We start from the raw sequence: 12,888 nt of genomic DNA, 5'->3' as shown, positions 1-12,888 counted from the left end.
CTGCAATGCATTGTAATGGGATGCTCGACAAATATCCCAAATATGTTAGTTTAGGAGTATTACAGGGATGCTTTATCTGTATGATTAGGCATTAAAAACAATATAAAGTGTGACAAAAATATATCATAATGCCACAGGTATGCTTCAGCTTTACGGAAGGAAAAAAAAATTAAACAGACATATTTAAAATTGAGGCAGATGCCAACAGAAATGCAGAGGATAAACTAGAATATAACCACCACCACAAATCAGAAATGTTTAAAGTCCAAAAGTTTTGTCTTTTAAGACTCTTTGGGCGCTTTTGTTTGCATTTTTTTTATTTTACAATACCTTTATGCATGTATTTGCTTTATCATTTCTAACCAGATGTTGTCAATATGAATTTTAATTACATAGACAACAAATGCTTTCCTGTTGTTTATGTTTTCAATAACGTCCACAGATTGCTGACTTAATGTTGAACTGTGTGTGTTCAAACATTGACCCTGGCTGGCATATCTGCACAAAGACTTGGTTCAATTGAAGGTGGTGGGGTAGGGAGGTAGGAGGGAGTGGGGGGGGGGGGGGGGGGGGGGGGGGGGGGGGCTGTTACAGGGATGATGTTGCAGCAGTGGAGCAGTTTGACCTCCCACTGGAGGAGTGGCGTTGACAGAAGGATGGTCCAGTAGATAGAGGCGGCAGCATGCTGAGCGCAGCCGCCGCACAATGCCACATACAAACTGAGCAGTGGAAGTCGACTTTACCTTCATGCCACCGCAGGGGTGACAACTGGATCCAAACGCACACAGAGCCAAAGATCAACATACAGCGGTATGTCATTTACCCTTGTTCCAACTTTTAAGTTTTTGACAACTGAAACTAATTTCTGCAGGCCTTGTGTACATGTGCGCCTTTTGTTGATTTACCTAACAACGTGTCAATCGTTCCTCCAGGACTTCAGCGACCTTATCGTGCTTTATGTCGCTTTTGATGCATTTTGAGTCATGCTATCTGCGTGGTCTCAAGTTTTGGTTGAAATGTTGTAATTTATTGCGCGATTAGAGGTAGCCTTGTGCGTAAATGCGCAGCTGGAAAGAGCGTTTTGTTTTGGTCAAGCGGTTTGTTGGAGCCAGCTGAAATGCTTATAGTGCATCTGTGACACTCAAAAGTGAGTTTACAGTGATGTTATGCTGCTATTTGAAATCTAGTGCTTTTCACTATTAGGTGTTTGGAGCAAAATAAGCAGCTGCATTAAATTTTGAACTCCTATAGTTTCCTAAATGTATCATAGGATCACTACAGTTACTATAAATGGCTATAAAGAGAGTGTCAGCATTATTTTTTTGTGTGATATTCCTTATCAAGTGTGTGTGATCATTTTATCTCGCTTCATCCTCAATCATACTTTCTGAACTAACAGCACCTGCAGCATAAATCTAATTGTGTAACATCTGTACTGTATATTTTCCTTTTTGAGTGTTTTCATGGTGAAAATTGTCACTGTCCTTCCTTCAGTGAAGCATTTCGGTTGTGAAAGGCTCTGTCAGTGTGTGTGTGAGTGTGTGTGTGTGTGCGATGAGTCCACAGAGAGCAGAGAAGTGACCCCTCCGATTTGTTACTTTGTCAGATCAAACATCAGCAGCTGCTCCGGTGATCCGCTCCGCTCAGCACATTCAGTAAGGAGCTTTATCACACGCAACCTGAAGAGATGAGCGGCGGCAAGAAGTAAGTGGCATCGACAAGCCTCACAGGGGTGCTTTTCACTCTACGCCTAGCTAATTTATCTTAAATAAACCGAGAACCCCCGAGTGTTAAAGAGAGCCTACAAGCTACAGGCTGCAGGTGTTTATTATGGGGTGTGTGCACTTTAGGAGCAGGTGGTTCAGTAATGAGGCTGACAAGATAAAGAAGATGATCTGACTGGCAAGAAGGTGATATTTATGTTTTCAAACCATGCTTTCAGACTGGGGTGGGCTGTAGCCAATTTTCAAGTTTATAGAAAATCATATCTAATCTACTCTGTATACTCGTCTAACAAATTCCATCTGTATAACCAAACCTGGGTGTTTCTTAAAGGTCATTTAGAGTTTGAACATGTTAAAGTTTAAACATCAAGACATGAACAGCCATGTAATTGCTTCTCCAGGATCCTGGCCTCGGAGCAGAACATACCTCAGATACAATTGTGTGTGTAAACTCCCGATCAGAACGACCCTAAACACACGACCTTTGTTGCTCTAATGCCGCACGATTACAGCTGTCATTGAGAAGCCTGAAATCAGGTTAATGTTAGATCCGAGAGGAACATTCTCACCTACATTCAGTTTTATTTTAAAGGTGACTATTTTGACCTGAAACTGAATGATGGAGCTTTTAACTTTAACTTTAAAGGTCAGTCACAGCTCAGGTGACACTGTATCATGGTGACTTGGCATTACTGGGCTTGTCAGAAAGCCATTATATAAATTTAGCGCCAGTCAGTGCTAAAGAAATGCACAAGCAAGAGTTAGAATTCACACACTGATCTGCAGCCTGTGTGCTCGTGACTTACTTTTCTCATTTTGATATTCACAGAACAGGCTATTGATGGGAATTTTAAAATCCTTTGTTACCCAAATAATGCTGAATCCTGAAGTCAACCATTATTCCAGGGCGTGAAATCCTTATTGAACCCTGCATTTTGTTCCCCATATGACCCCTATTCATCTAGTGTAAGCAGTGGTTTTGGTGTGGTTTGTCTGACAATTACCAAGAAACAAAGCCTTGAATTTCAACCTTGCGCACACTGAAAACTACTGTTAGGGTGATACTGGGTTAATGCCCCGTATCGCTATCATTTAACAAAAACTGTAGATATCCTTTTTATTACGTGGCAAAAGCCTTTTGAATTTCAGAGACATCCGATATCCGATGCCATTTTGTCGTCACCGCACGAGGGATCTAACTTTGCAAACTTGATTGGAGTACAGGATACAAGATACATACACCGGGGGGAACATTTATTCATATCTCATGTGATGATTACTGCAGATACTGTGTACCATAACAAAGTCTGGATGCCTCGAGGCTAGTCGATGTTTCCGTGGTTAGGACACACAGTTGTCAGTTGCATCAGCTCGGGTACAGAGAACACACTCTCCTCTCCAGACAGATAGTGAATGTAGGCTATATGCAGATTACTGTAGGTTCTACAAGGACATGAAGACTGATACGTTATCTGTGAAATGACTGACAGATAGCAGCTAATGTACAATCATGAGTGCAAAGTAACAGCTTGTCAAACTTTGATTACTTGTACAGCTCATAGTAGGGTTGTGTGACAGTTTAGCTATTGATCACCAATACACATAACATGACTTAGAATGTTGATTCAAAGAGAAAACACTTACTAGTAAGTACTTTTACACTTTTAAAAGCACAGGTGTTGGATGTGTAATTTGCATTCCTGCTGGCAACTAGCTAAATGCCAGAACATCACACTGAATTATTTCCTTGATAGCAGAAAATGTTTTAGTGATCTATAACATAAAAGGGACAGGTGGAACCACACATCACGAGCAAAACACAGTCATTTCCAAACTTCAAATTAAGTCCCTTTGAGTCCTAAACTTTAGGACAAAGTGCTAAACAAGTCCTGTTCTGTCTACATTGTAGTCTCTTGAAACAAAATGCCTGATTATAGCTAGAAGGAGCGCATTAAGTTAACGCTCTTTTGCATTTTGTGACATAAAATGCTTTCGAACAGATGTTTTGTGCGGCTGCTTGTTTTTGTCAAGACAATCTGGCGGCTTACTCATCGCATCCCCGGTAAAAAAACCAAAACAAAACTGTATAACAGCAGCTGTCTTCCAACAATGTAAGATTAGGAGCAGTTATGTTGTATAAATGCTCAATTCACCAGTTGCCTTAACTTTGATTCGGTTGTGAACTCGAATGAAATTGAATTAATCCCAGTGCATGCGGTTTAGTGGCGTTTAAAAGAGCTACAGCAAATGTCACCATCATTTTAGGATAACACATTCTCCTTCTGCTACAAGTCAATATCAGCAGACTACACAGTAAAGAAGCATTCAAACGTTTTGCACTGTCACAGTATTTGTATTCCTTCTCCTTAGCCTGCTGCTTTTGATGCATCATTACTATAACATCAGGTAGAGTAATCAGTTAATCATTCACTCATCGTAGCTTATCTTTCATTTTGCAATTCTAAATCCTGTAAAGTGTTTATTATATTCCCTAACTGATATTACTTTTGTTGATTACAATATAATCTTAAAGTCCAAAGCTCATCATTTTTGGTAGCATTTCAAAACCACAAAAACGATTCTAGGGGAAAAAAAGAGAATTTCAGACCAAGATGCACTCTCAGCACTTCTCTTCCCCCTACGTTTTGTAGGAAATCACTTGTAGAAACAGACAAAGCAGGTCAAGGGAAAGCGTGCAAAATGACATAACATCATAAAATTGTTGATATTTAACAACATTGAAGTATCTAACAGTGGATTTATTTTTTTTCAGCCTCACATCAGATGCAAAGCTAGAACGTTAAATGTTTCTTTCTCGCTAAATAAGTTTACAAAAGCATGTTATTGTCTTTTCCTGCTCTGACAATACGAGCAGAGAAATGCTGCATAGCTGCAGGCACGTGTGGGCTGTCACATCAGGCTGAGTGGAGTTTAGCCTGTCATATCCGTGGTTGTCCATAGGTGGCAATGGAGGGAGTAGGACCGCCAGTATTAGTGGGGAAGCTGGTGAGATCCAGAGATAAAAGACCCCAGATTTTAACTATGGCTGAATCATGATGTTGTTTTAAATCTCAACTTTACAAGTTAATCCAGAGCCCACAGTTGCCTTTAAATGATGAAACAGCCAATCTAAATCTAGATGTAATGTGTTCATTTTTAGTAGGAATCTAAATCCAGAATCTAAAGGTGATATTCTGTCATATTTTTATTTACCTTTATGAATGACTAGAAATATACATATACATGTTTAATTTAAGAGAAAAACACTTTGAGGCCCAGTAACAAAGCACTAGAACATACTGGTAGCATCAATATGATCTCAAATGATAAAAACTGTTTTATTTATAGAATAATTAGTTTGTGAGTTTCACAGCTGAAACACTTAACACAGGAGGTATTCTAGAGTTAAGTGTTGATTGGAGAGTTGTCCACTCAGAGCTGATGTTGCCATGAGGTGGCTGATCATCACTAAGTATTAAAATTACTTTAAATTAAAGTCTGAGAGTTAAAATAACAGATGATTTGTCAGTGGCAGGATTAGACTTGGTTTCATGCTGTTTTTTCTCCCTGTAACCGCTCAAAATAGATAATAACGAACCGGATCTGTTCGTATATGTGACATGAACGTCATGTGTCACGATGCAGTGAGCGCAGAGTGTCTTCTCATGCTTGAAACGTCCTTGAGCAGGACGCTGAATCCTGACCAGCTGGAAGTATGCTGTTCTGTCTCTGACCTTTGACATCTGAGACCACTGTGTCCGGGGTATCTCCCCGACAGTTTCCTCGGCGCACGCTGTCCAGTCCACTTTGACCTAGAATGGATTAAGTTAGCGGTGAAAATGATTGAAAGTATTAATGAGTTCAATCAGTTCAAGGGATTACTGGATACACTAACAACATTAATCGACCACCTCATGAGAAAAAAGTGAATCTCCAATCAACACTTGAAAATAATATTACATCAGTTCTTCTACAAATAATAATATTGATATTAATAATAATCAATTAAATTAAATTCATTAAAAAAAAAAACCCTTATTGAGACATCTCTGATGCACTTTGGCCAAATCAAACTCAATTCAAAGTTCATTTTATATGATTAAAAAAAAGTATTTTAAAACAATGATGAGCCTGTTACAATGAATTCATTAACAAAACAATGTTATAGCGATTATTTTACAAAACAAACCAATTTGTTTGAGATCCCATTAGACTAAAACCCAGGGATTAAGTATTCCCGGTATTACGTGTGTCTGTGTGTTGGTGGATTAAAGGAGGGTCCTAAATGATTGTCTCCGTCAACAGAGAGCTCTCTCTCAACACTGCTCATCCTGAGAGTATGTGTTAATATAAAGATGTGTTTAATGTAAATATCTAAAGCCTCTGTTTATGTAAAATAGATTTTTTTTTCTTTTTCCATCTTTGTGACAGTCACTCTCTCACATAGCGAACTGAGAAGACTGTATCGCCCCTCACCACTTAAACAAACAAACAAAACTTCTATTACAGCTACAGAAGCAGCAGGAATGACACATTTTTTAAATTGTTTTTTCACGTCGATGTTTGTCAGGAAACATCACGGCCTGTTTGAGGTGAGGACAAGCGTGCGTGGAGTCGTCTCGGAGAGGAGCGGAGGTTCCAATGTGCCGGCCTGTTACGGGCTTGTATCTGTGTTGTCACTTAAGTAAAGCCGACGTAATCCTGTAAGGGCGGATGAGTAGAAAGACATGTGATGCCCCACTTGTTTCTTAGGTGGAGGGCGGTGGAGAGGGGGGGGCTGGCAAGCATTACCGACCAGATGGAGAGGCTTTGTAATGTGTGTGGGCGTGGGACTGATTAGACACAACATAAGTGATATGTTTTCAGATGTCTTTTTATTCCTTGAGTAATTAAACGCAACACCTTGTTTAGACGTCTAAGGGTTGGAGCGGAGACAGAAGAGCCGGATCCAGATTTCGATGGGTTCAAGTCTGAGTCAGTCGGGCGTTTTTTGTTTTTTTTTGCGCATGACTGCCACCAGTCACTCTGGCCCATCACACTCAATTAGTAAAGACTTCCTGTCCTCTCCCTCACATCCCTCTGCCAGATTAAATCCATTACACCGTACCTATTGGCTGCGCACTTTGCCCTCCTGAAGGACGACCCACATTCATTCATTTGAGGATAGTTTATTTCATTGAATAGCAAATCTTGGTAGTCAGGCAGGGTGTCTGTCAATGAGTCTTTAATGGGTGGAGATGAGCGCCACCAGCAGCACCAGACTGAGCCCCAGTCCGAACTTACTGCAGGTGAATGAGCCTAGGAGCTATGGCTCCACGTTGTCGCTGGAGGAAAAGTGTGAGCAGTCTTTCTTCCTCTTTTACTACTACAGGATGGAGGATGAGGCGGTTTTGGACCGAGGGGCGTCCTTAGTCAAGCACATCTGTGATGAGGAGGAGGTAGAAGGTAAGTTTATCTGTTCTCGTACACTTTAAATTATCTGCATTGGATCGATAAAGTGTTTTATTTTACATGCAATGTGATGTAGACTGTGCAGGGTCATGAAACTTAAAGCTCTATGTTTTGAATATTTCTCAAAGATTTGATTCTTTTATTTAACATTTTTTCTTAAAAACTCAGAAATTCTTCAGAAGTTCTTCAGAAGTCACTTTTTTCCCCATTTTTTTTTCCTTGAGCAACTCTGTCTTTGTCTACTTTTTCAAAGTGAGAAGAGTCATTGAGAGAAATAAGAAGGGCGTCATTTAGCCTTTAGGCGGCTGCCAAACTTCACGCACTTCCTGTAGGTGAACTCTGGCATGAGAACGATGTAGAACACGGAGCAAGTGAACCTGTGTTTACCTCACTAATCTCATCAAAGACCTACAGGACAACAAACAGAAAAAAAACTTCCTGTATGCTGAAATGTCTTAAACATGTGCCTATTGATTATTTGTCATTTATTATATTATAACTGTATTCTCTCAGCAGGTTTTGACATGTATTCATGCAATCAGAGAAGACAGTTGAACTGCAGACATTTAAATTTCTCATCATATTGGAAAAAATATACTATAAAATTTAATTTGAGGCAGATTTCAAAGTCAAGTGAAGCTAGTGGATAAATAATTATGCTGAAATCCCTCTTAATTAATAACACAATCAGATAAGGCGGGTAGAATGGTCTCTTTTTGTGGTTGCTTTAGTATTTCAATCAAATTTCCTTAGAATCAGCAACAGGCCACTCCAATTTCCTGGCAAGGAGCCAGTTTAACCATCCAAGAACCTCATGTTTTGTTGTGAGTGTTTTTGTGGAAGTACTCTAAATGGTTTCGGCACCAGTCCTTTTGTTGTTGGTGATTTTAGAAGACAGAACAAGGACAAATTTGGTCTTTTCTAATGACTTAACTAAAAAACCCAGGAGCTTCAAGTGGAGACTCTGCAGACTTCCAGAGAGCAATATAGGCTATAAAGTGACGATGGAAAAGAAAGTCATACTAATTATATAATGTATAATGTAGGCTTCACACAGAACAGTAGATCTATAGGCTTAATAACTTGAATTTGTTGGTTTTTTTTTTTGGCATTTATGCCTCTATTGGATAGTGGGCAGTGAAGAGGCAGACAGGGAACAAGGGGAGAGAGATGGGTATGACATGCAACAAGGGTGGCTGGAATTGAACCAGGGACATTGTGGTTATGCAATGTGCAGTAACCATTCAGCTGCCAGCGTGCTCCCTGAAATAACTTTTAAATTTTAGCTCTTTTTCTACAAATTATGTATTTTACATTTGTGCCAAAGATTTTCAAATGCATGTTGTAGAATATGATCTTCTTTATATATCATTTTAGAGGCAGCTTTTGTTTCCATTCATTTCTATACAGTATGACAATCTATTAGCAGACTGTTGAAACTTAAGTTATGTAACAAGTTACATTATTATGGAGTAATAATGCATAATGACTTTTCAAATCAATCTGCACTTAAACTTACATGGAACAAAAATGCAACTTGGACAAAAATGATGCAGAATTGATGTACACTGTGAGAGTACGCTGGTTAAACAAGTTTAAAAACATCTGCTAATTGATTTTTGTGCTGCATAGAAGTGTCAGTCACTTAGCTGTACACATGATTAGCATAAAAGAGTCAAAGCTGGAATTTGCACAGCAGGGTCCCTCATTCTGGAGGTCAACATTTTGTCAGGTGTCACCTCAGCTTGAACCCTGCTTCAATCTCTCTAACTTCCTGTGCGTAACCAGCGTCTCAGCTGTGTTTACGTGTCCTTGTCTGCTGGTTAAATCTCTTTTTTTGGAGAGCTCAGTCTCTCCCTGCTGCACGCTCACAGCCGACAGGCCGACTTAAAGACTGACTGATAAAAAGAACAAAAAAGGGGTTGAGGTGGCTTGACATTTCTCACATTGTACAAGATAAAGCTCTGGAAGAGGTGCTGCGAACCAGTGGCCAAATTATCTTTTATCAGGCACAGATTAGCCAGCAAAATATTGGGATGTGAACTCTGCGTCACACTGTTAACGCTTAAGATAGACTGGCTGGATTTTTTTAATCTTTTGAACAATTAATCATATGAGGTCAAACCAAATATTGTGTGCCTGCTCCTTATAGTATACGACATTATTACAGTAATAATTCCCATTACGAGATAGCATGGGATGCATGCACATTAATGGTCCTCAGGTCGAAGCAATGCATGTTTAATGATAAGAGATTGTATTCCTTTAGTATCTTTTGATTGAGTTACTGCACTATAATGTATTCAAACTTTAGAGTTTGCAGATAAAGGCTGGTATAGTTGAGTCATCAGTGGATAGGAAGAGGGATAATGTATATATTTTCAAGGCTATTCAGTATTACCATGCTGTCAGTGCTTTGTGGCGTGTTGCCATCCCCCCCGCTGGTCTGGGCAAGCCCCAGTGACGGGGTTACTGGGGAAACTGGTGGTGGCGTTGCCTCTACTCAGAAATCTAGTGAGCTAAACAAACCTCCCAGAAAACACAAGGATTTAATTTAATTCAGTCCACGCTCATGGGCAGCTCCAAAAGAAGTTCTTCTTCCACACAGAAAAAGAAGAGGAAGTCGTTTCACAAAGCTGCTCTGGCAGTGTGCAAATCTTTCTGTCCAGCTCCTTGACTCGACTATTTTTTATTCCCTCTCCTCCATCACTCTCACCTTCTTTCTTGTTGTCCTTCAGCTTGTGCAAATGTCTTCACGCTCCGCTTTACTGCTCATCTATCAGCTCTAATAGCTCCGTCCTCTCTAGTTCTTTCTGTCTGTTTATGTCTCTGTTTTCTTTCATTGTCCCTGTGCAGCCATCTGCTTCTGGCTCTTGTTGTAATGCCCACTTGCTGTCTGGTGAATCTTGATTGCTTCTTCAGTTTACTTTTGTTACTAAATAAACAAGCATGATAGTAAAAATGTAACACAATTAATGAATTATGTATGCTATTTTTATTCCATAACATGCGCTACTTGGTTTTGTTTAAAATGTATTACTCTTTGCATTAGAAGAAAAAGAGAGAGAACCTTCACTAACGTATTCATCTACAGTTAAAATAACATTGGCTACGTTTAAATGGACCCTAATATTCCACTAATAATCGGAATAATAGCCCAATCAGAATAAAAATGCCTTATGTAACCACCTCAAGGAAGAGACTGAGAGCAGTAGTGTAAACCTTTAATAGGAAAATATTACCGTCTAATAACCATGTAAACACTCAATCCGATTGTTTCTCTCTGGTTGGAATAAATATGTTCTTTCTGCGCATGTTTGCCCCACATGGGGGTAACATTAGGTGACGTGACAGTAGAGAGAGAGAGAGAGAGAGAGAGAGAGAGAGAGAGAGAGAGCTTGTGTTTGACAGGGAGAATGAATTTAGCAGCTGTGAACATAGCAGTGCAGTGTGTGTACACAGTTTAGACTATTTGTCAGTGAAAAAATGCTACAACTCCTCAAGACCCGAGCCAAGTTCCCGTTTCTTGCTTGCCACCTGCTGATTAAAGTGAAAGGGGGGCTAGCCCTGAAGTTAGCGACAATGGGTTAGCCTAACCTGACCGGTTCACTTAAGACGGACCAGCTATTCTCATCGTAGTGACAATGTCAGCCGCTCATAGTGGAGAAATGTCTGGTTGCTGAGTCTCTCCCCGGTTTTTACTCAGCACCCAGTCTCGCATTGGCATGTGTAAATGCCAGAACATATTAGCTTACCAGAAATCTTCAATCTTCAACCACAGCTATTGATGACAACGGTTTTCTGGTGCCTTTGGTACAAAAAAACAACATGGATTCAAATGATGAAGCAGCACATATCAGATTAACCTTTCAGTACTAATATTTCCACATATTAAGTAGGTTGCAGCATATTTGATGTGTGTATTAGGGAAATATCAGCCTTCCTCTGAAATGATGAGTAAAATTAACCATTTCAGTCTGTAAATCTTTAAAAATGTGATGCAGTTGATTGACATTTAAGTAAAGGCTTTGTGAATTAATTCCTCACTACACAGCTCTCGTACATCCCCACAGGTGTTTTTATATAGCTCGGTTGATTAGACCTCTTATTGGGGCTTCCCCTTTTAGCTTTCTTGCACCTGTTAACGTACACCTTTATCACTCGGTGCGCTCCAAAAACCCAGCTGGCAAAGTGGGCGAGTGAGTGAGGAGGGAGCAGTTTCTACTCTATTTCAGTTTGGCACACAAAGTGGCACATTCGCTTGAATTGATGACATGTGTACAGACAGCATCATAAACAATGCAGACCGATAAACACACACATTGAACATTGCTTGTTTGGTGTCACATGATGACAAATGAGGCTTTTTATTTACTGTGCTCCTGACATTTGTAATGTTTAAATGTTATAATCTTTCATGAACATAAATTACAGATATTAAAGTCTACTGGCGGTTTAAATACAGAAATGTCAGTATCAGCCTTGAAAACATTACTTATAGAAAAAAAAAACAGTCTGCATTGACTTGGAAAAAGCACTGCACAACATTCATAAAGGCTTTAACATCTCTTGTTACTAGATTTACGAGTCTGACACAAGTTTAATGTGCTGCGGTCTTCCAGATGAATTCTGTTTTTTGTTTTTTTTTCCTTTTTGACAGGGGATGCCGTCAGTGCTTCAGCTGTGTACGATTGATCTTGTGTTTTTATGTTATCACATAAACATGAGGCAGGTGCCCTCTTTGTTGAACCAAAAGCCTCATGGACAGCAGCTCTGGTGTGGGTGATGCTGGTTCTGTCTCCCATTGTCTGTCTGTCTGTCTGTCTGTTTTCTGGAGAACTCCTCCATCTTTGTTTTTGTCTGGCTTGTTTTTCCTGTCTTTCTGTCTCTCTCTTTCTTTTTGATTTATTTATCCCTTCTGGTTTTAGGTGACAATGTTCAAAACCATCTTCTTTGTCTCCTATGCTCAGTATTTGCTAGGTATGCTGAAACGTTGGTGTCAGTGAATTTTATATGGACCCCTAAAACACAGGGCATTGTGATACAAGTGAATAATGAATGCTGTTGTGCTTCAAGAGAGATCATTGTTTGTTCCTTTGAGGGGTTCAGTCACTTCCTGGTTGGGTCATGTGCAGTGCTTGGCTCAGCGTTGCCCGATCCGCTCCAGAAGGCGATGTTTGAAACCGATCGCACAGAGCCTTTTGTTTCAGCAGGACTTTTGATTTTTTTTTTTTTTTTTACTCTGAAAGGTTGCTTTTTATAATCCATCTCAGCTAAGAAAAGAGAAATTCATAGTGCCAAAAAATGTGGTCACGGTTGTAGGTTTTATGTCAGCTTTTTGGGAGTCAGTTAGCTGTAAAAGAGAGAATTATGCAGGTATGTGTGAGACTGATAAGATTGTTTTATATAAAATACAGGAAGACATTAAAACAAACAACAAGTGTCAGCCTTACTCCCACATTGGCCACTTTGTACTGATGTCATACGTAGGATAAAAACCTCTATAATAACATATTTCTATAGAAAGCATTATGGTGATACTTTGCTTAAAAGCATCACTGGGCAATCCTGATTCCTTACACGAAAACTGCAGAGGAAGCTCACCTTTTTAAAGGATGGGGGTGCTTGAGACCAAAGCCAACAATATGTTATCTTCAGTAAAACCTCCAGCCTCCACTAAATACTGCAGTGTTTTTGAGGCAGAAATACTCAG

General features: G+C 39.7%; 1 protein-coding gene across 3 annotated transcripts in view; it reads left to right on the top strand.

Moving 5' to 3' along the window:
- The first annotated feature begins 578 nt into the window (after nucleotides 1-578).
- slc4a4a (solute carrier family 4 member 4a) overlaps nucleotides 579-12,888 on the top strand; it is a 74,789-nt gene continuing 62,479 nt past the window's right edge. For 2 of the 3 annotated variants that reach the window (XM_067571778.1, XM_067571771.1), the window contains exons 1-3: nucleotides 579-810; nucleotides 1,607-1,704; nucleotides 7,096-7,169. In XM_067571778.1, coding sequence (XP_067427879.1) covers nucleotides 1,688-1,704; nucleotides 7,096-7,169 — 91 coding nt within the window. In that variant the 5' untranslated portion in view covers nucleotides 579-810; nucleotides 1,607-1,687. The remainder of the gene's footprint in view (nucleotides 811-1,606; nucleotides 1,705-7,095; nucleotides 7,170-12,888) is intronic. The other variant, XM_067571783.1, reaches the window with a different exon arrangement.

The sequence above is a fragment of the Thunnus thynnus genome, chromosome 2 (genome assembly GCF_963924715.1).
Source record: "Thunnus thynnus chromosome 2, fThuThy2.1, whole genome shotgun sequence".
NCBI classification, from domain to species: domain Eukaryota; kingdom Metazoa; phylum Chordata; class Actinopteri; order Scombriformes; family Scombridae; genus Thunnus; species Thunnus thynnus.
The sequence above is the reverse complement of the archived record's forward strand: the minus strand, read 5'-3'. Positions and strand labels throughout refer to the sequence as shown.